The sequence below is a fragment of the Papio anubis genome, chromosome 1 (genome assembly GCF_008728515.1).
Source record: "Papio anubis isolate 15944 chromosome 1, Panubis1.0, whole genome shotgun sequence".
Lineage (NCBI taxonomy): Eukaryota > Metazoa > Chordata > Mammalia > Primates > Cercopithecidae > Papio > Papio anubis.
Genome location: NC_044976.1, coordinates 117975715 through 118001869, shown reverse-complemented (window position 1 = coordinate 118001869; position 26155 = coordinate 117975715). Strand labels below are relative to the sequence as shown.

The following is a 26155-nucleotide window of genomic DNA, read 5'->3' as shown; positions in this document are numbered from 1 at the left end:
TAATTGAATGAACTAAGGAGTGAATGCATGATTCTTGTAAAAGGTAGAGGAAGATTGGTGCTGTGGGAGGAGTGGAGGGAGACATTCATTTGGAAAATCAGATGGCAAGAGCCTTTTTATTGAGTAATAGAAGAGCAAAGCAGCAAGACCAGAATCTGGAGTCAAAAGACATGGTTGAGTTCTCATTCTGCAGCTTCCTAACTGTAGGTCTTTCGGAAAATGACTCCTTTATACATAACTCTGACCTCATCTATAAAGTAAACCTTTCCTCCTTAGGAGATTGAGCTTCAAACTGTCACCTCTTTGAGGCTCCTGTCCCTTTACTACAACAGTAATTGCATCCACTTGGAAACTGTGTAGAGCTGTACAAATAAAAGGGTGGACAATAAACAGAAGAAATATAGTAGGTTCCACATACTCTAATGCCCAGCCCTTGGCCTGTGTGCCAGCATTCACTCCCAACTCCTTGAAAAGCTACTATTAAAAGAGCTTCCCTTTGGTTTTGAAAGATGTTTCTTGTAATGCATAGCACTTTAAAATAATAACAACTATCACCACAGAGAGGAGTGTGGAACACGCAGTGAGAGTAATACAGATAAGGAGCCAGGGTCTAAAACAAGCCACACAGGATTACCTTGGGACGTGATACAACAGGGAACATCATAACCTCCCTGCTTAGATGGCAGGGCAGACACAAGGCTGCCACAGAGCCTGATGGAGTAGGAGGAACCACGCCCAGCCATTCCCACACAGGCTCAAGAGCAGGGCAGCTATGTACATGTTGGAGAGATGCTGTTTGTCTTTGACTCGCCCATGTTCTGAGTGAGCCCTTTGGCCCAGTTTTAGAAGCAGACTGAGCCACGGTGAGCAGAGGCGGGGCTTAAGGAGGCAGGAGTCCTGGGGCTTTATAAAGCCCTGTTGGGCACCGCTGGGCATCTCTTTCAAGGTCTGTGAGCTGCTGGCTTTCTGCTTGCTCCTTTGGAGATGCAGCGTCTGTTGACTCCAGTGAAGCACATTCTGCAACTGACAAGAGTGATGCAGGAAGCCTCCCTCACACCTGCTCGCCTGCTCCCAGCAGCCCACCAAACGTGAGTCACTTTTTGATAAGCATCTTGTAACTAGTAAAAGAGACAGAGGGCCTGCTCTTGGGGAAAACTCACTAGAATGCCACTCAAAATTTGGTAAGGCTTGTGCACAGCAGCCTTAGACAAGCAAGTTAACTTTACAGGGTCTCAGTTAGCTCACTTCTAAACAGACAATCCCTTTCAGCTGTAGAATGAGAAGAGCCCAAACCTCTGACACATGCTGTGTTTGTGAGCAATGGCATCTTTTACTCCACCAACTGCATGAAGCAGTAGAAATATCAGTACCAGGGCCACAGCTCTCCTCTCTCCACCACCATTCCAAACTTTACCCCTAGCCTCTGCCAAGACCCTCAGTACCCTGCGCCAACTGCAGTGTTAATAAAACCAGTGACTTTAAATCACTGCAACAGGATCAGAAATGGACCGAGGATAAGAAGCTATGTTTGTCTTGTGTTCCAATTTTATGAAAAGGGGAAATGTGTGTTTATGTGTGTATGTGTACATGTTCTTTGCAAGAACAGGCACACTCCTTTTCTTTGTAAATACTGCCTGAATGTGGCTCAAGTGCTTATGTTTTCCATAGTCAGCGATGATGGTAATACAGCTGTCGTTAGTGCCTCTGGCTCCCAGCCACCTATGTGTTGCTGTCTAGTCTCCAAACAATTCATTACACATTGGGACTAGTTTTATATTCTATGACTACCAAATATTTAGAAAAATGATTTTGATCTAGTGTCTTTCCTTGCCAAATACCCAGGGAACCTGGGTGTATAGATGTGCATGGTAGGGGCTGATACACGTAGCGTTCTTATATTCTTCATTGTGCTACCATCGCCTCACTCTCCCCATGCACTGCCAAACCCTGCACGTAGGTTAAATGTCCCAGCTCAGGATTTAACCTGTTTCTGTATTTGTGAAGAAGAGATTGATGTGGGTTTGCTTGTTTCGATAGCAATAGTTGGCCATCAGCCAAAAGACACACATCAATCCTCCCCGACATTCTGACTTCCTTGGTTCAAACTCTTGGAATCATTCACATTTCCCTTCTGGTGTATTTACAGTTCATCCCATTATGCATGGCTTGAACTAATATTGCTTTTCATGAGTCATCTTTTCTCTATATGGCTAATCGCCTTTAATCCAACCCACGTTGGCTCTAACTCCAACCTAAAAGTGACTTCCATCTCAGCATCTGCTTTGCTGTCTTCAAAATTAAGCAAGACTTGTGCCCTCCACGTCCTGTATTTCTCACGTATTGTCTCCCTGCTCCCCTACACACCCGCATCTCCAGGGTTCCTTAGTTGTTCAGTCACCCCCTGCTGTGGCCACTGCCCCTTCATTCCCCTCCAGTTCTTCACTGGCAGAACTCTGTCATCCATCAAGGTTTGCCTCAAATGCAGTCTCTTCCACGAAGCTTCCCTGATCCTCCAACCCACTGAAATCTCTGCTTCCTTTGAACACCTGTGGATTTTGCCCACATCCCTCTTCTGGCCCTGACCACATTCTGCCTTGAAGTTGGGTTATATGTGTGCTTATCATTCCTCACACTGGTCAAGGAGGTCTCAAGAACCTCGCCCTCTTCTTTTCTTTGTCCAACCTCTTTGTTCAACCCTCACAACCCCTTCCCAGCACAATGCCTGAAATGTAGTAATAATTTTGAAACACAAGGGAAGGAGGCAAGATGGAATACAGAAGGAAAGATGTGGTACATGTTCTTGAAGTGGGCAACACCAGGAGAAAATGATTTAAAATTACACAAAGTGATCGTTCTTTAGAGAAAGCACAAGATGAGAAGGATACTCTTAACTACGGTGGGCTGAAGCTTCCGAAGCCTCAACGTGTTAGTTTTCTTCAAGGCTTTATAATCCATTTCTAGAAATAGCTCCCCACCAAGACAGCTACAAAAGTTACCAACTGACCCGTTCTAAGCTTCTTCTTGCAAGCTTAGATTTCTAACTGGGAAGAAAGGGAGGGAGTCAGCCCAGAGAAGGCAGAGTGAGAACGAGGCTGAGAGAAAGGCAGCCCAAGCTGGCAGTACAAGCACTGGCTAACCATTAGCTCCTAGGTACTGGGGAAGCTCCTCTGTAAATATTTGAGAGTACAAACTCCAGTTATTTGGAGGGCATCAAATAAACAGGGCAGATAAATAAACTCCAAACCTCTCCTGTCAGATATAATGTGTATTTATCACTTTGCTTCACTATCTTGTGATCATATGATCCACTTTTGCCTGACAGCTGTCCTTAAAAGTGACCTTCCTGCTGGGAGAATTGGGGCTACCAGAGATTCAGAATCCCAAAGGTGATTGATAGACACATTCAATCTGAGTTTCAGCTCCTGTAGAATGGAGCTAAATTTATAAGCCTGGCACCCAAGGCAGCGAAGGGACAGATTATTTCCAACACATGATAAACTATGAAGTTACCCTGAGCGCATCACTTTACCAGTGTGTGCCCTGGTTTCACTATCTATAAAATGAAGAATGTTGCTGAAGTGAACAGAAGGTAGGAAGTACTTTTGTATGGTAGCAGTCCAGAGATCACCAAGTTCACCTCCCATATGCTCCCATACAAAAGGGAACACAGATTTTCACCAGGGATATTAAGAATCTGGGTTGAAGAAAAGTGGATTGGTCCAGAAAAGAAATAGATCATCTCTCCCCTCTTTTTTTTTTTTTTTTTGAGACGAGTTTTGCTCTGTAGCCCGGGCTGGAGTGTGCAGTGGCCGATCTCAGCTCACTGCAAGCCCTCGGGCCTCCCGAAGCCATACACTCCATTCTCCTGCCTCACTCGGGAAGCTGGGACTACAGGCACCCGCCACTCGGGCCCAGCTAGTTTTTGTATTTTAGTAGAGACGGGTTTCACTGGGTTAGCTAGATGGTCTCTGATCTCCTGACTCCTCGCGGGATCCACCCGCCCCGCCTCCCAAAGTGCTGGGATTACAGGCTTGAGCCACCGCGCCCGGCCTTATCTCTCCCCTCTTCTGCTGACCCCTTTCCCCCGCCTTTTTTTTCCTCTGCTCTCATTTAGAATTGCTCTTTCTGCTCTCTGTGTTCCCTGTATATTTAGCTGTAAAAATGTCTGCCTCTATCACTGGGCTGTGCTCTCTTTATGGGCACAATGCATGTCTTATTCACTACTGTGTATTTGGACTAGAACTGTGTTGGGTGTGCTCAATAAACACTGGAAGGCCCAATAAGAAAAATCAGCTAGCAGAAAACTTACTTATAAGTAGGAAAACAGTGGGTATGTTCTTGTGTAGAAAAAAAGAAAGAAGAAAGAGAAAGGCATATAATTAGAGGTATACTTTAAAAATGAGTAAAGATTATATTTTTACTCATGGTGATGTTGAAAGATTTATACAAACCCTATAAGGGCTTATAACACGTAGAAGTAAAGTATATGATAATAATAGTTCAAAAGGATGCAGAGAGTAAATAAAGGCAACCTAAAGTTTTTGCAGTGTTCCAAAAGTAAGAAGTATTAATTTAAGTAAGATTTCAACGAGCCAATTAAGCATGTTATAATCTTTAAGGTCATCAGTAAAAGGAAAAGAGGGTATAAGATGAATAATAAATATTTGCTTAATCAAAAAGGATATGGAAAAGGAGGAATAAAAGAACAAAGAACAAATGAGACCAATAGAAACAAATAAAAACATAGACTTAGTTCTGGGTCGTGGCTCATGCATGTAATCCCAGCATTTTGGGAGACCGAAGTGGGCTGATCACGAGGCCAGGAGATTGAGATCATCCTGGCTAACCGTCTCTACTAAAACTACAAAAAATTAGCTGGGCGTGTTGGCAGGCACCTGTAGTCCCAGCTACTTGGGAGGCTGAGGCAGGAGATTGGCATGAACCTAGGAGGCGGAGCTTGCAATAAGCAGAGATCACACCACTGCACTCCAGCCTGGGTGACAGAGTGAGACTCCTCTCAAAAAAAAAAAAAAAAAAGAAAAAAACAAAGACTTAGTTCCAACTATATCAGGAATTACAACAAATATAAATGGATGAAATACTCAAATTAAAACACCACTATTGTTAGACTTATTAAAATTTTTTTAAAGGACTAAAAATATACACCGGTTACAAGAGACATATGTTAAAGACTTTAAGAAGTTGAAAGTAAAAAGGGACAGAAAAAGACATACCATGCAAACAGTAAGCAAAAAGCTAATGCAGCTATATCGATATCAGGAAAGGAAACTATGCCAAGAATATCACAAAGGCGAAAAGGGATATTTAACAAGGATAAATGATATCCTTTTATCATTAACAAGGATAAATATCAATGAAAAGATATAACAATACTAAATTTGTAGTCATCTGATAACATAGCTTCAAAACATCTAGAAAATTAATTAAATGATTGCTATATTACTGTCTTTTGAGGAAACTATCTACAGACCATTAGTGGGAGTTTGATTGTTATCTCCATCACAGGTTTTCTACAGCCTCTGCTGTCCCCCTGGCCAAAACAGATACTTGGCCAAAAGACGTGGGCATCCTGGCCCTGGAGGTCTACTTCCCAGCCCAATATGTGGACCAAACTGACCTGGAGAAGTATAACAATGTGGAAGCAGGAAAGTATACAGTGGGCTTGGGCCAGACTCGTATGGGCTTCTGCTCAGTCCAAGAGGACATCAACTCCCTGTGCCTGACGGTGGTGCAACGGCTGATGGAGCGCATACAGCTCCCATGGGACTCAGTGGGCAGGCTGGAAGTAGGCACTGAGACCATCATTGACAAGTCCAAAGCTGTCAAAACAGTGCTCATGGAACTCTTCCAGGATTCAGGCAATACTGATATTGAGGGCATAGATACCACCAATGCCTGCTACGGTGGTACTGCCTCCCTCTTCAATGCTGCCAACTGGATGGAGTCTAGTTCCTGGGATGGTATGTACTGCCACGAGCCTTATGTAAAAAAGGTGCTGGGATTGGAGGCTGAATATTATCAGTTTTGCTTTTCAGTTCCCCAGGTGGCTTCATCTAGTGAAGGAAGGACAATATATTCACACAGCTGCTGCTATCATCCAACAATAACCACTTAGACTTATATAGCTTTACACAGTTAGGTAGCATGTTCACATAGCCATTCATTTAATTCTTACAACAGCCTAGGAAGTGTGTATTATACCAGATTTATAGATGAGAACATGGAAGATCTGATATCCTACACATAGTGAGTGGCAGAGGCAAAAATGCCAAACCACATCTGATATATTTCCTATTTTACTGTACCTGTTTCTCTTAAACATGTCCTAAGTCTCTGAGAGAGAGATTGGTGATGTTGAAAGATTTATACAAGTTTAGATGTTCAGGAAAAAAACACCCTCATAGAAATAGGCCCAGAAAACCACAGGATAGACTGTGAATATTTCTCCTCTTTCTTCCTTAGCTGGCTCCTCGGATATTGTTTTTTGCTTAACATATTAACATTACCTTGTATCTTACTTATATCTTCTCCCAATGCTGTATTGAAGGACTAACCCCTGTTGTTATGGCAAGAAACAATTCAAGGGAAACAGTACAATATGAGAGTTTGAAGCCATAGCTCTATCAATAAACAATAATAAATTCCTTAACCTTTTGAGCCTCAGGATTCTTATATGCCTATCTGCCTCGCTTAACTCATAAGAGGATTGAATAAAATAATTCGTAGAAATGTGAAATTTTCATAAAGATATAAAAAAGTATGTTGGCAGTAGTTAAGACACTCTATTTACTAAGTTTGAAACCAGGATTAAAAACCTTAGAAACCATGATGAGCATTAATTATAAAATTAATCAAAAAGCCTTAATATTGGCAGAGTCCTCAGAGATTATCTAATTCAATATCTTTTGCTTTAGAAAAAAGAGGTCAAGAGGAGTTTAACAGTTTATCTCTGTTCATGCAGCAAGACAGTGCAATTCCAAAAGTCCATTCCATGCTTTTCCAACTGCCCTACCTGGCTCCATCATTAACAATTCCACTGACCTGGGATGGTCCAGTCTACATCATCAAGTCTGTTCTTAAAGTGTCTCTCCTACTCGATACTTGTATTACTACCTCTCTAGTAACCCCTACCACCATTACCACCAGATATGTCCAACCAATTATTTAGTTGAGGAGTAGAAATGAAAAATAAGGGGCATTCACTAGCCTTTAACCAAAAATCAAAGAGCCTATTCTTGAGATCATTGTCAGCCTTAAGCACGCCATTTCAAATGAGTAGATTCTTCTGACGGACTGGGTATTTCACAGATGGGGTTGCAAATGCATCTTTTAAAAAAAATATGGTATCTTGGTATAAAAGTAAAAATTTTAAAAATAAGTTATTGAAATGTGAATTTTTAGTTTGTATTTAAAACAAAAACACCTAAGCTTGAGCCCAGACACTCGGACTATATACCCCGCAGGTGACAGCAACCACCAGGACCAGAGGATGCCAGTGTGAATGAGAACTCTGCTTCTGACCTAACCAGTCATTCACCTGGGGACCCTCAGGTGGGAGGGAGTGGCTCTGAGACTCAGGGAGTTCTGAATCACTCCAGAGAAAAGAGGAGGGCATGAGGAAAGAGAAGAGTATTTCTGCCTCAGATTGGCTGGGAGTCCCCATGTGTTCTTGTCTTTTTTTAAAAAAATGAAAGTAATTAAAATTTGTATTTGGAAAAAAACATTCCCATACACAAAAGTATATAAAGTGAAGGAAAACTCAGCCGGTCGCGGTGGCTCATGCCTGTAATCCCAGCACTTTGGGAGGCCAAGGCCGGGGAATCACGAGGTCAGGAGATCGAGACCATCCTGGCTAACACAGGGAAACCCCGTCTCTACTAAAAATATAAAAAATTAGCCAGGCATGGTGGCAGGTGCCTGTAGTCCCAGCTACTCAGGAGGCTGAGGCAGGAGAATGGCTTGAGCCCAGGAGGTGGAGCTTGCAGTGAGCCAAGATCACGCCACTGCACTCCAGCCTGGGCGACAGTGAGACTCCGTCTCAAAAAAAAAAAAAAAAAAAAAAAAGGTGAAGAAAAACTCCTCATTTGACCCCCCCGCCCCGTTACCACTTCCCAAAATTTAACACAAGTGGTTTCTTTGTATTCTTCCAATATTTTTTCTAGGTCCTGCAAGTATACACGTATTTATTCCATTTTAAACATTGTATAAAATATTCCTCATCTCTTAGATCTTAGAGATAATTCTGTATCAACATATATAAGGTCCATCTGATTCTTTTTAAAACCACAATATTCTTTGATGGATATACCAAATTTTATTTAATTAGTCCCATATTGTTGGATATTTAGTTTTTTTGCGATGATAAATAAGGTTTTAATGAACATTGTACAATAGCTTTGTATGCTTTTGGCATTGTATTATAAGAATAAATTCCTAGAAGTGGAATCTCAGGATAGGTTGATTTAAAAGTTTGATAAAGTGTGCCAAATTCTTCTCCAAAATGTTGTACTAACTTACATTACTACAATGTATATATTATCAAACTTTCCAATCTTTGTCAATTTAACAAGTAAAATTATAATATTTTTGATTTGCTTTTCTTTTATCATAAGAAATCTTGAATATTTCTATGTTGTTTATTGGCCGTTTTTCTATTATATCGTTTGCCTTTTTTAAAAAAATTTTTTATTTTTTTAGACAGAGTCTCGCTCTGTTGCCAGGCTGAAGTGCAGTGGCAGTAATCTCCACTCACTGCAACCTCTGCCTCCCAGGTTCAAGAGATTCTCCTGCCTCAGCCTCCTGAGTAGCTGGGACTACAGGTGCCCACCACCGTGCCCGGCTCATTTTTTGTATTTTCAGTAGAGATAGGGTCTCACCGTGTTAGCCAGGATGGTCTCGATCTCCTGACCTCATGATCCTCCTGCCTTGGCCTCCCAAAGTGCTGGGATTACAGGCGTGAGCCACCATGCCCGGCCTAGCTTGTCTTTTTAGTGAAACTTTTATAAATGAAGATAAACTGCTTTTTGTTGGTTGTAAGTACTGTAAATACTTCCCCAATTTGTCTTTTGACTTTGTTTCAGATAGAAGGCTTTGATTTTTAGGTAATCCAATTTACTGGTCTTTTCCTAAATGGATTCTAAATACTTTTCTATCATTTCTAAAATTTTCAAAATGTGTGTGTGTGTGTGTGTGTGTGTGTGTATACAGGTAGAAAAAAGTATTGTTTTCCCTTAATTTTATGTATATAAAATTATATATACTTAAATATATATTTATATATATTAAATATACCAATATACATATACTAATATATTTACATATACTAAATATATATTTACATTTATATATTTTATATGAATTATTTTTTATACGTATTTTTATACATATTTTTATATGAATTGTTATATATATTTATATATATACACACACATATGTATATACACACACGTGCACATAACATTGGGGAAGAAAACAATACTTTTTCATTGATGTTGGAGTTGGGATTATTATAATTCTTAAGAGAAGGTTCCTGGATTTCAGTGAATTTGGGTTGGAGTCCTGACTCTGAATCCTTATCCTACCATTTATTAGCTATGTGGTTTTTGGGCAAGTGGCTTAAATTCTTTAGGCCTCAGTTTCTTCATCTGTAGGATGGGGATAACTATATCTGCTATATAGATTTATCATGAGGATTAAATTATATGGAAACACGTCTCCCAAAGCAGTGCTGTGGGTGAATACTGGGAGCTTCCTCACAGGTCAGAATACTAAAATTACTACCATATCTCACCCATGAACTCGAGTTTTTGGGACAGCACTTCTGACAGATGAAAGTGGAACACATAATAGTCAAGACCACAATTATTTATTGAATACTAGTCTGATTATCATAAAGTTAGTGACTATGGATCATTTACTCTACATAAACTCTTTTCACACTGAAAGTAGTGCCATGCAATTCAAGGCACATGGCTCAGGATCCAGTCAGAACTGGGTTTGAATATCAAAATCCATATTAACTAGGTATGTGACCTTATACTAGTTACTCAGTCTCTCAGGAAGGCAATGTGTTTGCTTATGAATGTGGATGTTACCTACCTCGTTGGATTGTTTGAAGAATTGTTTAAGGATAACTAGTGTCCTACTAGTGTTTTAAGTGTTAGTTTCCCTCCCTGTCCTTTACCTTCTATGATTTAGGATATAATTTCAGGATCATGGAGTGCTATAAGGAGATGAGTACAAACACAAACCTGAATTTTCTCCAAAAGTGTCAATTAACACATTTTTCACTGGAGTCAGAGATAGAATTCTGTATAAATGAGCATTTTACGAGTGTCAGGATGCTAAATTTTGACTTTACATTTCAAATGTATTTTCAAATGTATCATGTATCATGAATTGCACTAGAACATAAGCTCCATAGGACTGGGATTTTTTATTTTGTTTATCACTCTATATCCAGGACCTAGAATTGTGCCTGGTACACAGTAGGCACTCAGTCTACTCCAGATTTCGTAGTGATGGTAATTATTTCTTGTTTCTCTTTACAGGTCGTTATGCCATGGTGGTCTGTGGAGACATCGCTGTCTATCCCAGTGGTAATGCTCGTCCCACAGGTGGGGCCGGAGCTGTGGCTATGCTGATTGGGCCCAAGGCCCCTCTGGCCCTGGAGCGAGGTTTGTAGTAAACCATTACCAAGAGGCTGTGCATGGCATAGCCAAGAACATAGATCCTAATCCCACATTGGCACACCTGCTACTCAGGGCTGGGGTATGGGTTTGAGGATGGTATTGCTTGCCTCTAAAAAGGGCTGATCTGTGGAGCAGAGGGAGGAGGGGAGAAATAGGAGAGGGGAATCCGTGAGGTTTCCTCTCCTGTGTCATCAGGCATTGGGATAATGATGCATGAAATGAGGGGTGCAGATACTGGTGAGGAACCTTAGGGAACTCTTCTGGCAATTGAAGATTAAAATAGATAACTGGATATAAAGCACAAGTCTTTCCTTTGAGACTCTTGGCTTCTATTCTAGGTTTTGTTAAGCCCATGTAGGTGAGGAACGGGAAACGTACATCTCATTTGTGTAATACCAACAACCTGTCCAACTCCTTTTGAATACGCGAGGGATGTTGAATGGGCTCGAACTTGGACATGGGACACAGATAATGACCAGAAAGCTCTTTTTACATGGTTCTCTCATCCTTTGTGCTCAAGGTAGGCTGCATTGGATGGTCTCTGAAACCCTCTGTGTGCCTTTCCAGGACTGAGGGGAACCCATATGGAGAATGTGTATGACTTCTACAAACCAAATTTGGCCTCGGAGTACCCAGTGGTGGATGGGAAGCTTTCCATCCAGTGCTACTTGCGGGCCTTGGATCGATGTTACACCTCATACCGTAAAAAAATCCAGAATCAGTGGAAGCAAGGTATGCGACTCAGAGGCCAGACAGTAGGGGCTCTATTCACATAGGCCAAGAGTTTGTACCCAAAGGCCATGGCAAGGTCTCTTCTCTCCTGCCTTGAAAATAATGTCAAGAGAATTGCTTCCTGTCCTCTTTCTTACACTCTTCCCTGGGTCTATGCTAAAATCCATTTGGATGTCATTCAAGGTCAGATGTAAAACGGCTTCTAACTTGAGCTAAATAAAAGAAAGTAAACAATCCAGGGCAAGGCCCCCAGTATGAAACCCAGGGATGTCAGCCACTCGGGGAGACGGCATTAAGAGGCCAGGCAACCACATTCCACAGTGGTTGGCATTTGTTTCTGGTTAAGTCAGGCATGGTTTGGTGCTTGGTTTGTAGTTTACCATCTTTTAAAGTCTGACGTTGGGAAATCGTACCTATATTTTCTATATGCTAAAGTGTTGTCAGTGATTTTTCTCTTTGTGGTGCTATTGCAGGTTGATTTTATTTTCACCTTTAGTTTTGAAATTTCCCTGCTGAGAAATATGTACTGCTTTCATAAGCAGAAAAGAAGCAAATAAGTCTTCCTTTTAAAATACAGAGAAGCAGGGAGTGGTGGTTCACCCCTGTAATCCCAGCACTTTGGGAAGCTGAGGCAGGAGGATCACTTGAATCCAGGAATTTGAGACCAATGTGGGCAACAAAGCAAGACCCTGTCTCTAAAAAAAAAAAAAAAAAAAAAAAAAAACAAAAGTTAGCCAGGCATGGTGGCATGAGCCTGTAGTCCCAGCTACTCAGAAGGCTGAGATGGGGGTAATTGCTTGTAGAACAGGAGCCCATACAGTGAGCTATGATCAAGCGACTGCCCTCCAGCCTGGACTACAGAGTGAAACAAACCCTGTCTCTAAGAACATATGAATAAATAAAAATAAATACAGTTAAACCCACTTTAAAGAAATAAATAGTATTCTTGTCTGCTCAGGCATGACCAGATGGGCATCCGCAAAAGACAGATTACAGTGTGGGAGAAGGCATGGATGCCTTGGGGGTGGCATAAAGAGCTACCTCTTGTCTCTTTCCACTGCAGTGGGTGGGGGACCACCTACCAGAGGTGAACCTTATGGGTAAGAATTTGCCTTGGGCCTCTCTGCCTCTGTCTGTCTTCTGTAATTGGTTATTTGCTCTTAACTCCTCTGAATTCTTGTGGCATTTAAATTTTACTCCTTATTTGCATATATAATGTGACAGATGAGGCTTTGGATCCCAGCACTAAAATGTAATCTTTCCTAAGGGCAAAGATTGCATTGCCCTCCTCTTCAGAGTGAGAGAGACAGTCCGTAGAGTCAGAGACATCTGAACCTGAATCCCAAACTAGCCTTTTAAAGTTGAGTTACCTTGGACAGATGACAATGTTTTGGACACTGGTTCCTCCTCTGGAAAATGAAGAAAATTATATAACACAAGGTTGATTTGAGATGAGTATCATAGAGACTGGTAATAGTAGACACAAAGACTTTGTTTCTTTCCCTTCTTTCCTTATTAGTAGAGAGTGCTTAGTAAGTGCATGTAAAATGAATAAATAAAGCTTATATGCGTTTGCAGGAGGTGGGAAGTAGTTCCCTGGGAGGTCTGGAGAAACTTGGCACAGTTAAATCTCAGGGAGGAGATCTAAATGGCTCGCCCCTCATGCCCCATCCTTGCCTTCACGCTTCCTCTTCCAGCTGGCAGTGATCGACCCTTCACCCTTGACGATTTACAGTACATGATCTTTCATACACCCTTTTGCAAGATGGTCCAGAAGTCTCTGGCTCGCCTGATGTTCAATGACTTCCTGTCAGCCAGCAGTGACACACAAACCAGCTTATACAAGGGGCTGGAGGCTTTCAGGTGAGTCCTCTTCTTGGGGATCCTAGAGGCTGGTGAGGGGTGAGCAAGAAGGAGGCTTCTTCATGCCTTGAGTCTGGACCACCAGCACCCCTGTGGGGGACAAATGGCAATCCTCCAGCAGAACAGGAACCATCCTAGGTCCTTCTGCGGGGCAATGGATTATTGGCTGGGTAGGGCCCTCCATGAGTTAATGCAGGGAAACACGGGGGATTTGGCAGCACTGCAGGATAAAGGGACAGTAAGAAACTGCAGAGAAGAAAGAAAGAAAGAGAGAAAGGCAGAAAGGGAGAAAAGGAGGAAGGGAGAAAGAAAGAATAGCTAAATCGTTCAGTCAATAAACATTTTCTGAACATGTTATGTGCTAGACATCATACTAACCTCTCAGGGTACCAAAATGAATGTGACTCCATGATCCCTGCCCTAGAGGATCTCACAGTCTAAACAGACACAAAAACATAGACGTAGATGATCACACTACAGGGTAGCAATTTGCGAAGTGTCAGGTCCCATTCTCACTTGTCATTGTCTTAATTCATGTCCTGCTTTTTGCTTCACTTTCTTCCATCTATAAAATGGGGATATTCCAGCTCACCCCCTTAGATGTGAAAAAGCAGAAGGAATGCTGTTTATTGATTCACCACACTAATCACTAATATTTACAAAGAAATGTCTTCAATACAGTTTCCACTGGGAAAGGAATCTTTCCCTTTCTTCTTGGTACCTGTTTATTTCAAATTTCGGTCAATTTTATCAACCGTAGAATAGGCTACCAAGTGTAGTTCCTGTTACTAACTAGTACTCCTAACCCTGCCACTAACTAAAACATCAAAATTAGCACAAACACTGCTTGTAAGACCGGCCCTATTGAAACAAAAAGTATAACGTATACCAAATATACTAGCTTAATATCTTTAATATATAAATATATTATCAATAATAAAATAAATACCCTAATAGAAAAATGAGCAAACAACATGAACAGAAAATTTTCTCAAAGAAGAAATGTATATGATCACATTTTAAATATGCATGTTCATTAATAAAATGTTTACTCAAGTTACCGTTTTCTCTAGATAGTCTTTTTAAAATGTGAATACCCAGAATTGTCAAGGCTATGGGAAAATGGGCGGTAGTGGATGTGTAAATGGATCAGGTGTTTTGAGGAGTAACAGAAGAGCATGAAGCCAAAGCCTTAAAGATGTGCAACCTTTGGGCTCAGTAATCCCACGTGTTTAAAAGAACACCTACCTATTCACTGTAGTGTTTTAACTAGCAAGGAACAGGAGCAGGAAGATAGGTTAACATGGGGTACATCCTGTCATGGACCATTCTTCAGCCTTTACAAATAATGTTATAGAATGTCATGGGAAAACACACGCGCGCACACACAGACACACACACACACAGAGTTAAGAAAGTATGCTAACCACAACACATAGCATGATTTTCTTTCTAATTTTCTAGTAAACTATATAAAAGTAGGGATGGATTCCACCAGAAAAATATGAATGGTAAGTCCATTAGTGGTATGTTCTCCTTTGGGCTGTTCTGTATTTCCAAATATTGTAGAAAAAACATGCGCCAAAAGTCTTCTTTCCAGAAGCTGTTACTTTTCCCCCTTGCTCCCTCCCTCTCCTCCCCTGGCCTCTCACATGGCTACCTCTGGTTGCCTCACAGGGGGCTAAAGCTGGAAGACACCTACACCAACAAGGACCTGGATAAAGCACTTCTAAAGGCCTCTCAGGACATGTTCGACAAGAAAACGAAAGCCTCCCTTTACCTCTCCACGCACAATGGGAACATGTACACCTCATCCCTGTACGGGTGCCTGGCCTCACTTCTGTCCCAGTGAGTACTGTGTCTGGCTCTGTGTCTTACATGCACACCCCCAGCCTCCACCACCATGGTCTGTGGGGTCAAAAAAATTGGGTTTCTCTTCTGGCTCAGAAATTTAAAAGAAAGGAAGGGGACTAGTACGGTGGCTCATGCCTGTAATCTCAGCATTTGGGGAGGTTTAGGTGGGCAGATCGCCTGAGCCTAGGAGTTCGAGACCCGCCTGGGCAAAGTGGTGAAACCTCATCTCTACAAAAATTAGCTGAGCATGGTTGTGTGCACGTGTGGTCCCAGCTGCTGGGGAGGCTGAAGTGGGAGTTTGAGCCCAGGAGTGGAAGGTTTGAGCCCAGGAGTGGAAGGCTGCAGTGAGCCATGATTGTGCCATTGGATTCCAACCTGGATGACAGAATGAGACCCTGTCATAAATAAATAAATAAATATAAAAGAAAGGAGGGGAGGGAGAAGGCAGGAAAAGGAAGGAAGATGAAAGAAACTCGTACCAAAGGTGTATGTATAGGCGGATTTACAGTCTGTATCAGACAGTGGTCTCCAAAGTGAAGTACATGATGTCAAGGGATGGGCAAGATCTGCTCGGGTGCATGAAGAAAACAGTAGCTTTTGTATGCATATTTTTGTCTCATTTATTTAAAATCTCTATACGTAGTAGAGCATGGTGGTTAAATGGGTCTGACTTTAGAGCCCACAACGTGGGTTCAAATTTTTTTAACCACTTATTAGGGTTGACCTTGGACAATACTTAACCTCAATGCACCTCAGTTTCCCCATCTGTAGCATATGTGCAATCATGATACCTGTGTTATACTGTTTTTATGAGCATTAAGTATCTAAAACAATTAAAATAGCAGTGCTCAGCAGGTGCTCAAATGTTGGATGTTATTTCTATTCATTTTCTGTTGTGTGGGTTTTATAAGGAAGTACTGCATATAACATAGGAAAGGGCTAGGTGAGGTGGCTCATGCCTGTAATCCCAGCGCTTTGGAAGGCTGAGGCAGGAGGATCTCTTGAGCTCAGGAGTTTGAGACCAGCCTTGGGAACACAGGGAGACCCCATCTCTACAAAATTTTTTAAAACAATTAGCCATGGATGTTTGCGGTGGCTCACGCCTGTGATACCAGCACTTTGGGAGGCCAAGGTGGGAAGATCATCTGAGGTCAGGAGTTTGAGACCAACCTGGACAACACGGCAAAACCCCTTCTCTACTAAAAATACAAAAATTAGCCAGGCATGGTGGTTCGCGCCTGTAGTCCCAGCAATTCGAGAAGCTGAGGCATGAGAATTGCTTGAACCCGGGAGGCAGAGATTGCAGTGAGCTGAGATCGAGCTACTGCACTCTAGCCCAGGTGACAGAGTGAGACTCTGTCTCAAAAAAGAAAAAAATAGCTGGGTGTGGCGGCTTGCACCTGTAGTCCCAACTACTCAGGATCCTGAATCCTGAGGTGGGAGGATCACTTGAGCCCAGGAGGTAAAGGCTACAGTGAGCCATGATCACACCACTGCACTCCAGGCACTCCAGGCTGGGCAACAAAGCAAGACTCTGCTAAAAAAAAAAAAAAAAAAAAAAAAAAAAGAAGGCAGGAAAAAATGCTTATGGGTGAACTTGATCAAATTATTACTCACAGGGGATGATCAAAAAGTTATGACTGTTATGACTGCTGAACCATTACCAGTCAATATGTGAACCTGAAGGGTGAGTCCAGTGGTCTGATCTCCACTTGGAGGCACCTTCAGAAGGTGCTGAATTTATCCTGTCCTCATGAGAGGGTAGAAGCTCTATGTACCCCAAAAATTATCTTGTGTTTTCTCTGCCTTATATAGCTGGGATATTAGCTGCTTTCCTTTTGGCAAGATTTCCTACATATAGGCCTGTCCCTGAGGTCTACCAGAAGTCCCTCTTTATGTAGGGTGCCTGGAACCCATTTCTAGTTACGTGAGGTAGACAGGGAGAAGATCGGGATGATAGGCTGTTGTTCTATTTGCAGTGCAGAATATATTATATATATACATATATAAAATGTGGTTTTTATTTGATTTTTTTCCCCATAGCCACTCTGCCCAAGAACTGGCTGGCTCCAGGATTGGTGCCTTCTCTTATGGCTCTGGTTTAGCAGCAAGTTTCTTTTCATTTCGAGTGTCCCAGGATGCTTCTCCAGGTGAGTCTCATCTTTCTAGTAGGCATTCCTGACAAGATTCATCTGGTAGAATAACCATCTTCTTCCCCACCATTGCTGAGGCTGCCATCTTGAGAGAGTTAATGTTATTATTAATAGCAAAGTAAATCACTGAAGGGATTTAAGCATGGAGTAAGTTGGTTTAATTTATGTGTTTAAAGCACTTCTTTAGCTACTACTTAGAGACTAGATTGAAAAGGAACAAAGGTGGATATGGGGAAACCACTTAGATTGTTCCAGTAAATAGTTCAGGCAAGAGGTAATGGTTGCTTGGTTGCAATTGATTAAAGAGAAGTTGATGGATTTGAGATACCTAATAAGAATTTATTGATTATTTTGTGATTGATGTGATTAAGGTCATGCATCTAAGTACCATGTGGCATACACCTTGATCAAATCAGTGTGTCTGCCTGCCCGTTTTGCTAACAAGTATGTTTGCTTATCATTTCGTGGTATTCTAAGCCACACACACTGCACATTCCTCCAGGGTGTAACCTCCCACAGAACCTGACTCTCTGTTGGACTCGTGATTGGCCATAGTGATAATGACAATGAAGAAGGTATAACAATCTTGCTTTTGCTTACCAGGCTCTCCCCTGGACAAGTTGGTGTCCAGTACATCAGACCTGCCAAAGCGCCTAGCCTCCCGAAAGTGTATGTCTCCTGAGGAGTTCACAGAAATAATGAACCAAAGAGAGCAATTCTACCATAAGGGTAAGAAAAGGGGCAGGAAGAGAGGAAGAGAAGGTAACTCATCTCAGACCCCATTCCAGTAGCTGGGAGTCAGGGATTCCTCAGAAATCTAGAATGTGGTAGTCCAGGGTCAAGACTTCTATGAGATATGGTTGGGAGAAGATTTGCTAGAAGATCTGTTGTCCAAAGGGGCAAGAAGTAGTTGCGAAAACAGAGGATAGAGTTGGGAAGAGGGAGGCAGGATGCAGCTTCCCAGTATAGAATATAGCTAAACACCCAGAATGTGTAGTCCCATGGAAGCCAGAAGTATAGTCTTTGAAAATACTGTCTGCAACAGTTGACAGAGTGCAGACTTTAGGGCTAGATATCCAAATCTAACCCTGAGCTGTGCCACTTACTAGCTGTTTATCTTTGCAAAAATTGTTAAACTTTTCTCAATGGTCTTATTTCTCAAATCATACCGATTTTGCAGGATTTCCAAACAAATTAAATGAATTACTCTACATAAATATGTTATCAACTAATATTACTGTCTCCTCCAAATTGCCCTCTTTTTCCACCAAACATAAAAACAAAATATTGGCTGGGAGTGGTGGCTCAAGCCTGTAATCCCAGCACTTTGGGAGGCTGAGATGGGCGGAACACGAGGTCAGGAGATCGAGACCATCCTGGCTAACACGTTGAAACCTCGTCTCTACTAAAAAAAATACAAAAAACTAGCCGGGCGATGTGGCGGGCGCCTGTAGTCCCAGCTACTCGGGAGGCTGAGGCAGGAGAATGGTGTAAACCCGGGAGGCAGAGCTTGCAGTGAGCTGAGATCCGGCCACTGCACGCCAGCCAGGGCGACAGAGCCAGACTCCGTCCGTCTCAAAAAACAAAACAAAACAAAACAAAACAAAAACAAAAACAAAAAATATTCCCCCAAAAGCGACAAATAAAAGGAAAATGAAACCCAAAGGTAATACTAGAGAGATTAGTTAGTGATTTTAAAACCATGGTACTGCACAGTTTTACCATGGTTTCTATAGGTTTTATATATATTCTCAAGCAAAACTTGAGATACATGTTTGTAGCATGGTCTCAAAAGAAGACAGAATACATGGAATTGGAAATGTTCCAGAAAACCTAGACCTAGTGGTCATTGATCTCTTCTGGACCAGTGGATATGTTATAGCAAAGAAACACAATGAAAATAAAAATAGACCCAGGCGCAGTGGCTCACGCCTGTAATGCCAGCCCTTTGGGAGGGAGAGGCAGGTGGATCACTTGAGGCCAGGAGTTCGAGACCAGGCCACTGCACTCCAGCCTGGGCGACAGAGTGAGACTCCGTCTCAAAAAAAAAAAAATTAGACGGACGTGGTAGCACACACCTGTAATCTCAGGTACTTGGGAGGCTGAGGAGAACTGCTTGAACCCAGGAGGCAGAGGATGCAGTGAGCTGAGATCACATCACCACACTCTAGCCTGGGTGACAGAGCGAGACTCCGTCTCAAAACAAAAAAAGAAAGAAAGAAAGAAAAGAAAAATAGGACCTCTAAGACAAACATTAATGGACAAAGCACTGAAATACTGCAATGAATCAGAACCAGAAAATTTAGTTTAGAAGAAAGTGTCTGTTAGGAAACAGGAAGCTGGGAATTACATCTCAAAGTAGGAACTATTGGCAAAAGGATGGGATGAAGGTTTCAGTGGAGGAAGGCTATGCTTACTGTAGGAAAATTTTGTACTCTTATAATAAAAGTCTTAATAGCTTTTTATTAAGGCCTTAAGTGCTAGATTCAAGATGGCCGCTCCTCTGGTTCCGCGGGTCCAGTGTTCTATTTGGTGGACTGAGGGTGACCTTGCAGCCCCTTTCAGCACAGCCAAGAGAGCTTCACTGTGGAGGTGCAGACATCTTCATGACCATTTTCTCTTCCAAAAACTCATACAACTCTTTGTGAGTACTGCCTCTTCTCCTCATTCCACAGCGAATTTCTCCCCACCTGGTGACACAAACAGCCTTTTCCCAGGCACTTGGTACCTGGAGCGAGTGGACGAGCTGCATCGCCGGAAGTATGCCCGGCGTCCCATCTAAAGGTGGTGAGTGAGAGTTTGCAGAGTTGGTGGCATAAAACCCTAAAGTCTTCCTCTGGGTAACAACACAGAGAGAGAGGGTGGGGACATGTGCAGGGAGAAGAGAGTTTAATGGAAGAGGATTGGGGTGAGAGGAGAAATGGGAGCATTATTTGTGGTATTTTTAAAAGGAAAAGCAAATATTCAGAATAGGAATCTTGTAGCTTGGGAACATTAACCAGGCGAGGGAGGGTATATAGCTTTCAGACTAATCAGAAGTGGAGATTTGCACCATAAAGACCAATTAAAACTCTTGAGGCTCTTTGCCTTGGAAGGCAAAAGCTTGGGGGGAGAAACATGTTCTGAAATCTTGAATGTGAGAAATAAGAGTGGGATTTGTTTTCCTGATCTGCTGAAGATAGGAAGCTCTCCTAGAAGAAGCTTGACAGATTAGCATTCAGAGCATCCGTTGAGTGAACAGGCTATGAACCTGAACCTACAGAAATCATTACTCTAGGGGGATGAGATCAACAGATCTGATGAGCAACAGAACAACCAAGATGAGCAGCCCCAGAGCCTCAGAAATGGTACACACCAATGTGTGGGAGACAAATTCATAAGGAAATGGGTGGGTTGAAGAGTCCCTTAAAGCCAGGCACTTCCGCTGGAGGGAGTTTTAGGCTAAGGGTCGTGTAACAATTCTTATGTCATGGGATTCCTTCTGGGGAGAAGCAGTGAGGTTCAGGAAATTCATGGACACAAGGATAGGGAGAAGAGAGCAAAATGAAAGAGGATTGTGGGGAGAGGAGAAATGGGAGAATGCTGTATGATCATTTTAAAAGGAAAGCAAACATTCAAAATAAGAATCTTGTATGAACCCAGGTAGCTGCCTTCAGTTGACCAAATAGGTAGGATAAACGGAAAGACAGACTGAGAAGAGATTTATTTTACAACCCGTACATTTTAATTAGTGCAGTCTCCATGCTCAAGTTTTTAAGATTTTCCCCTCCTTTTGGTAGATGGAGAGGGAAGAAGAAAAAGGTGTGCCGAGGCAGGGATGGAGCAGAGGAAGAGAGGGAAGAAGTCAGTGGGAGGCGGAGATGCACAGATACAGCCACCTAAGAGGAAGCAGAAGTGCAGCTGGAGGGATCCTGGGTTCATTCCTCACCGCTGGGATATTCGCAGGTGCTAGGCTGCTGAAGCCCAGGTGTTGTTAGGGCTAGGAGAGGTGGACAAGCGGGCTGAGGGCCGCAGGATGCCGTTGAGAGGGCGAGCTCAGTTAGCAGGTCCTGAAGACTGTGGTACTGCCTGGGAGCCTGTGTGCGTGTTGGAAATATGGTTCTTAAGGGCAGGTCAGTAGCAAAGAGGGGCTGTTAAATGTGTCGACTTAGTTCATTTATCAGAAGAAGAGTGGAAGAAATAGGGAGGGAGTGGGGAAAGGGAGAGAGAAAGGTTGGAGAGAGACTCAGAGGGAGGGGGAGAGAAAAAGAGAAATTTGGAATTTTTAAAGGAGAATTTCCACATCGGGCTTCTTCCCTCTCATAGTAGACAAGCTTCTCATAAGTGCTTAGGCAGCATTATACCTGAAAAGAAAAGCTGGAACTCTTGAACTTTTCTCATGTTGATTATTAATATGAGCAGTGAACTTCCAACAATGAGATTTTAGCAGAAATGAGGGGCTGCTGTTGATGCAGAGCTCGTGGTGGAGCTCTGCAGTTCTCTGCACTGCCTTAGCCTGCCCCTCCTGCTTTCCTATCACAGGCAGATGTGCGATGGGGGACCCTGCCTACCCCCAGCCTTGGCTCCAGTAGCATTGGGCACAGATCCCTCAGGTGTCCAGGCTTGGCACTGGGTGCATAGTGGGAGCACCCTCAGGATACATTTAGGAGAACCCCTCTGCACAGCCACACCTCGGGCAAGAAGCAGGCACTGGGGGCAGGGTGCCCAAGAGGAGACCCATGATTGAGTGACCTTTTGTTTATTTAAGTTCTATAGATCCGTGGAGAGCTTCCTGGGAAACGTATGCTAGCAGAGCTTCTGCCCGTGAATCATATTTTGAAGATCCCACTCTTAGCTGGTAAATGAATTTGAATCGACATAGTAGCCCCATAAGCATCAGCCCTGTAGAGTGAGGAGCCATCCCTAGCAGCCCCTTCATTCCTCTCCATGCTGTAATCACTGTCCTGGGCTTGTGGTGCTAAGGACTAGGGGTCCTTTGTGAAAGAGCAAGATGGAGCAATGGAGCAAAGATCTCTTCATGAATCACTGGCCTCCAGAAATGTGCATGCAGATCAGCTGTTGCCTTCAAGATCCAGATAAACTTTTCTGTCCTGTGTTATAACTTTATTATTATGAATATTGTTAAACTTCGGTGCCATTCCTGTGAATCTCCAAATTTTGTATCTTGTTCTAAGCTAATATATGGCAATTAAAAAGAGAGAAAGAGGAAATGATTCCTGTGTTTCTTGGAACCCAGAATACAAACCCAGCTAACAGGCAGCAAGCCTACTAGACCTCCTGGGTCAGAGGGCTGGGTCCTTGCCTCACAGGCTGCCTCTGTCCCCTCGCAATTCCATTCTATTTCTGCCACAATGCCAAGTACTATGACAGAGACAAGGCAAATAAGAATGGTAGAACACAGCTTCCCCCAGCCCTGATCTAAAGGCACTGCATAGACAGAGAGCAGCAGACAGGGGCCAGCAGGAGCTATGGTTAAGATCTTCTTGGTCATTCCTTGCTGCTGTTATTTGAACAAATAAACACAGGGCAAAGGTTAACAAGTTTTTGCCTTCTACAGTCAAAAGTAAAAAACTAAATAAATGTTGATACCTGGCAGGAAATTATTCCATTACAGGATCTTTCCCCCTTTGGGGAGGGCACTGCTTCTTCTAGGGTCCTCTTATAAAATAGCAATGGTTCAGGGAGGCGGGCATTGAATTGAGGAAGGGAGTGGCAGGAGAGGGAAAGTATCAGGGTGTTGTCATCACTTCCTTTTAGAAAGTTTCCTCAGCCACCCCCGTGAGGAAAGGGCACCATGGAAAACAGAGAGGATCTTTTCTATTGGAGGGGAGCAGAACTGGTGGGGGCAGGGGAGGAGGCCTCAGGGAGCGCTTAAAAACGGCCCCACGGGAATAAGAAGCTGGATCTGTTCCCTTCACTGTTTTTCTCAAGGCTGGTCATGCCACAACAAATCCCGGATAAGCCCCAATTTGTTCAGCGAATCCAGCATCAGCTGACTGCCTTCCTAGGCCTCTCTCAAGGTGCCTGCAAAACTCTACTCATCACACCAGCTGCAGCCACCACTTAGCAGCCTCTCTTTGCTTCCCTCCTGCTGCCTGCACCTCCTCAGCAAGACGTTTAGGGGCCCTCAACCTGGTTGGCATCCCTAGCAGAACGACATGTGCCTTTCGGTGTCCGTGTGCAGGGGAGAAAAGCCAGCATTCATCTTAGCTCTGGAGACAAGAGGCCTGGGGCCTGGCCTTCTATCCACACAGGAGCTCACTGTGGGGTGTTGGTGCTGAAACTGGCTCCCTCAGCCTCAGTCAGCCTCAGCAACCAGAACTTCCCATACGTCCTGCATCAGAGGCCAGGCCTGTCTCCACTAGGGAAGCATTTGAGCACAAATAGGATATTAAACATACTCGACAACCAGGTTGTCAAGGGCTGACCAACTGAATGGACACTGCCCACACCCCGCACACCAGCTGGGCATCAGCACTGGTTCACCCGCAGGGCCTTAGTTTTTGCCACCATTGCACGTGCAGAGGGCCCGGCTCCCTCCAACTTCCCTTATTCACCAACTTTTATACTGAGCCCGAGGCCTTCCTCTGGCAGCTCTGGGACACTGAGGCCTGCCTGCTCTGAACAAAGCCCTCTCCCCCAGGTAAGGTCAGCACACGAGGGAATGAGCTGCCAATGACTCTGTCAACATTTTCACCCTAAAGTCTACAGATATCCTGCAAATAAAGACTTTGCCTGTGGGCAAAAATTCACGCAGGGTGACCTAGGGCAGGAGAGAGGATGGCAGATTGGGCAAGAATTGGGCTATGATACACTCATTCAAACGGGAATACTCAACATGTGATGTTAAAACTGATGCAAAGGATGGCCCCGCCACTGACTGAGAGACAAGCGCAGGCTCTAGGGGGACACACTGATCACACCTTCAGGAGTCAGCACGCTGAGGCAGATTCTGCATGTGGCCCAGCTTTTGCCCTGCCTCCACCCTGAGCTCACAGCCAGCCTTCTGCTTCCCAGCCAGTGTGCACAAGAATGAACTTCTACTCTAGAAGTTCAGAGTGCAGTGAAGGGCAGTGAAGAGATGCCACATGCCACAGAGAGCACGAGGGAGTCCATGGCACCCTCCCTGTAGCACTAGCTGGATTTTTCAAAAATTTCATTGTATATATTTGAGGGATAGAACATGATGTTGTAAGATACATATATGTAGTAAAATGGTTACTGTAATGGAACAAATTAGCATGTTCATTATTTTACAAAGTTACCCATCCCCACTGCCATCATGGCAAAAGCAGCTGCAATCTACTAATTTAGCAAAAATCCTCAGTACAATACAATATTATTAACTATAGTCCTCATGTTGTACATTAGATCTTTTGACTTACTCATCCTATGTATTTTCTTTTTTTTTTTTTTTTGAGACGGAGTCTCTCTCTGTCGCCCAGGCTGGGGTGCAGTGGCCGGATCTCAGCTCACTGCAAGCTCTGCCTCCCGGGTTCACACCATTCTCCTGCCTCAGCCTCTCTAGTAGCTGGGACTACAGGCACCCACCACCTCGCCCAGCTAGTTTTTTGTATTTTTTAGTAGAGACGGGGTTTCACCGTGTTAACCAGGATGGTCTCGATCTCCTGACCTCGTGATCCGCCCGTCTCAGCCTCCCAAAGTGCTGGGATTACAGGCTTGAGTCACCAAGCCCGGTCTATTTTCTACTTTGCATTCTTTGACCTATATCTCCCTAGACACCCCCCTCAACTGCTTTTCCAGTCCCTATGTCAGTATATGTGACTTTTTTTTTTTTTGATTCCACATATAAGTGAGTACATGTAATAATTTTCTTTTTGTGTCTGGCCTATTTACTTAGTCATCAGGGAAATGCAAATCAAAACCACGGTGAGATACCACCTCATACCTGTTAAGATGGCTATTACCAAAAAGACAAGAGATAGCAAGTGTTGGTAAAGATGTGGAAAAAAGGAGAACCTTTCTGTACTGTTGGTGGGAATATAAATTGATGCAGCTATTATGAAAAAGATCACGGAGGTTCCTGAAGAAACCGGCTGAATTTTACAACGAATCCTGCCCTTTAAGTTTGGGAGAGGTCATGTGGACAGCCATGGGGCACGTGATACCGTGAGATCGTCCCATACCCATTCATGACCCAGTCTAGGAAGATATTTTGAGATGCTCAAGTAATCTGGGTTTCTAGTAGTGTTCCGACCACGTTAGTGCACAGAGCATGATTTGTTTAGGGGCTGATGAGGAAGGAGGCTGAGAGGCTAAACAATGAGCTCAGTTTTTAACTGAATTTTTAACTTCATCAGTTTCAGCCTGTTTTTCTACCCATCATTGCACTCAAGTGACCTCGGCAGATACCATGTGAGGCACAGGTATTTTTCCAGTTGGAGAGAATGGGTTGTCTGATGTCAGGACACCCAGTGTCTAGATCTGGCTGAACATAATTGTAATGAGGTCACGTAGAGAACTCTTTGGTTCATGGGGTTGGTTCTATGTAAGGAATTGAGACCTGCTTGTCTGCTCTCAGACTAGCATAGGACGAAGAAACCAACGTTCACCAAGTGCTCCTGGCACTTCCCATAAGTCACTGTTTAATCCGGTAAATTCTCATTGCAGTTCTGTGAGAGGCACCATTAGCCCTCCCACAGGTGAAGAAACAAAGGCTTAGGAGAATTAAACACTGAACTCATGGTCAGACAGCTTCCAAAGTTGACCGTGGCATTCATACCCAGGCCCATTCCCTTCAAAGTTAGCTACAGCAAGGACAACGCCTCTGAGCTCACTGCAGACGATAACACAGCCCTTAATGCTGCAGTTCTTACTGAC

General features: G+C 43.3%; 1 protein-coding gene across 2 annotated transcripts; it reads left to right on the top strand.

Moving 5' to 3' along the window:
* The first annotated feature begins 714 nt into the window (after nucleotides 1–714).
* On the top strand, nucleotides 715–22524 carry HMGCS2 (3-hydroxy-3-methylglutaryl-CoA synthase 2). 2 transcript variants are annotated; one of them, XM_009216758.2, is made up of 10 exons: nucleotides 715–1088; nucleotides 5527–5981; nucleotides 10572–10697; nucleotides 11280–11444; nucleotides 13142–13307; nucleotides 14985–15155; nucleotides 17205–17311; nucleotides 17918–18043; nucleotides 19990–20101; nucleotides 22070–22524. In XM_009216758.2, exons 1-9 carry the CDS (start codon nucleotides 985–987, stop codon nucleotides 20094–20096), a joined length of 1527 nt encoding a protein of 508 aa, XP_009215022.1. In that variant the 5' UTR covers nucleotides 715–984; the 3' UTR covers nucleotides 20097–20101; nucleotides 22070–22524. The 2 variants fall into 2 exon arrangements, with proteins under 2 accessions (XP_009215022.1, XP_003892546.1); XM_003892497.3 differs by having other exon boundaries at nucleotides 22062–22524.
* Nucleotides 22525–26155: the final 3631 nt, after the last annotated feature.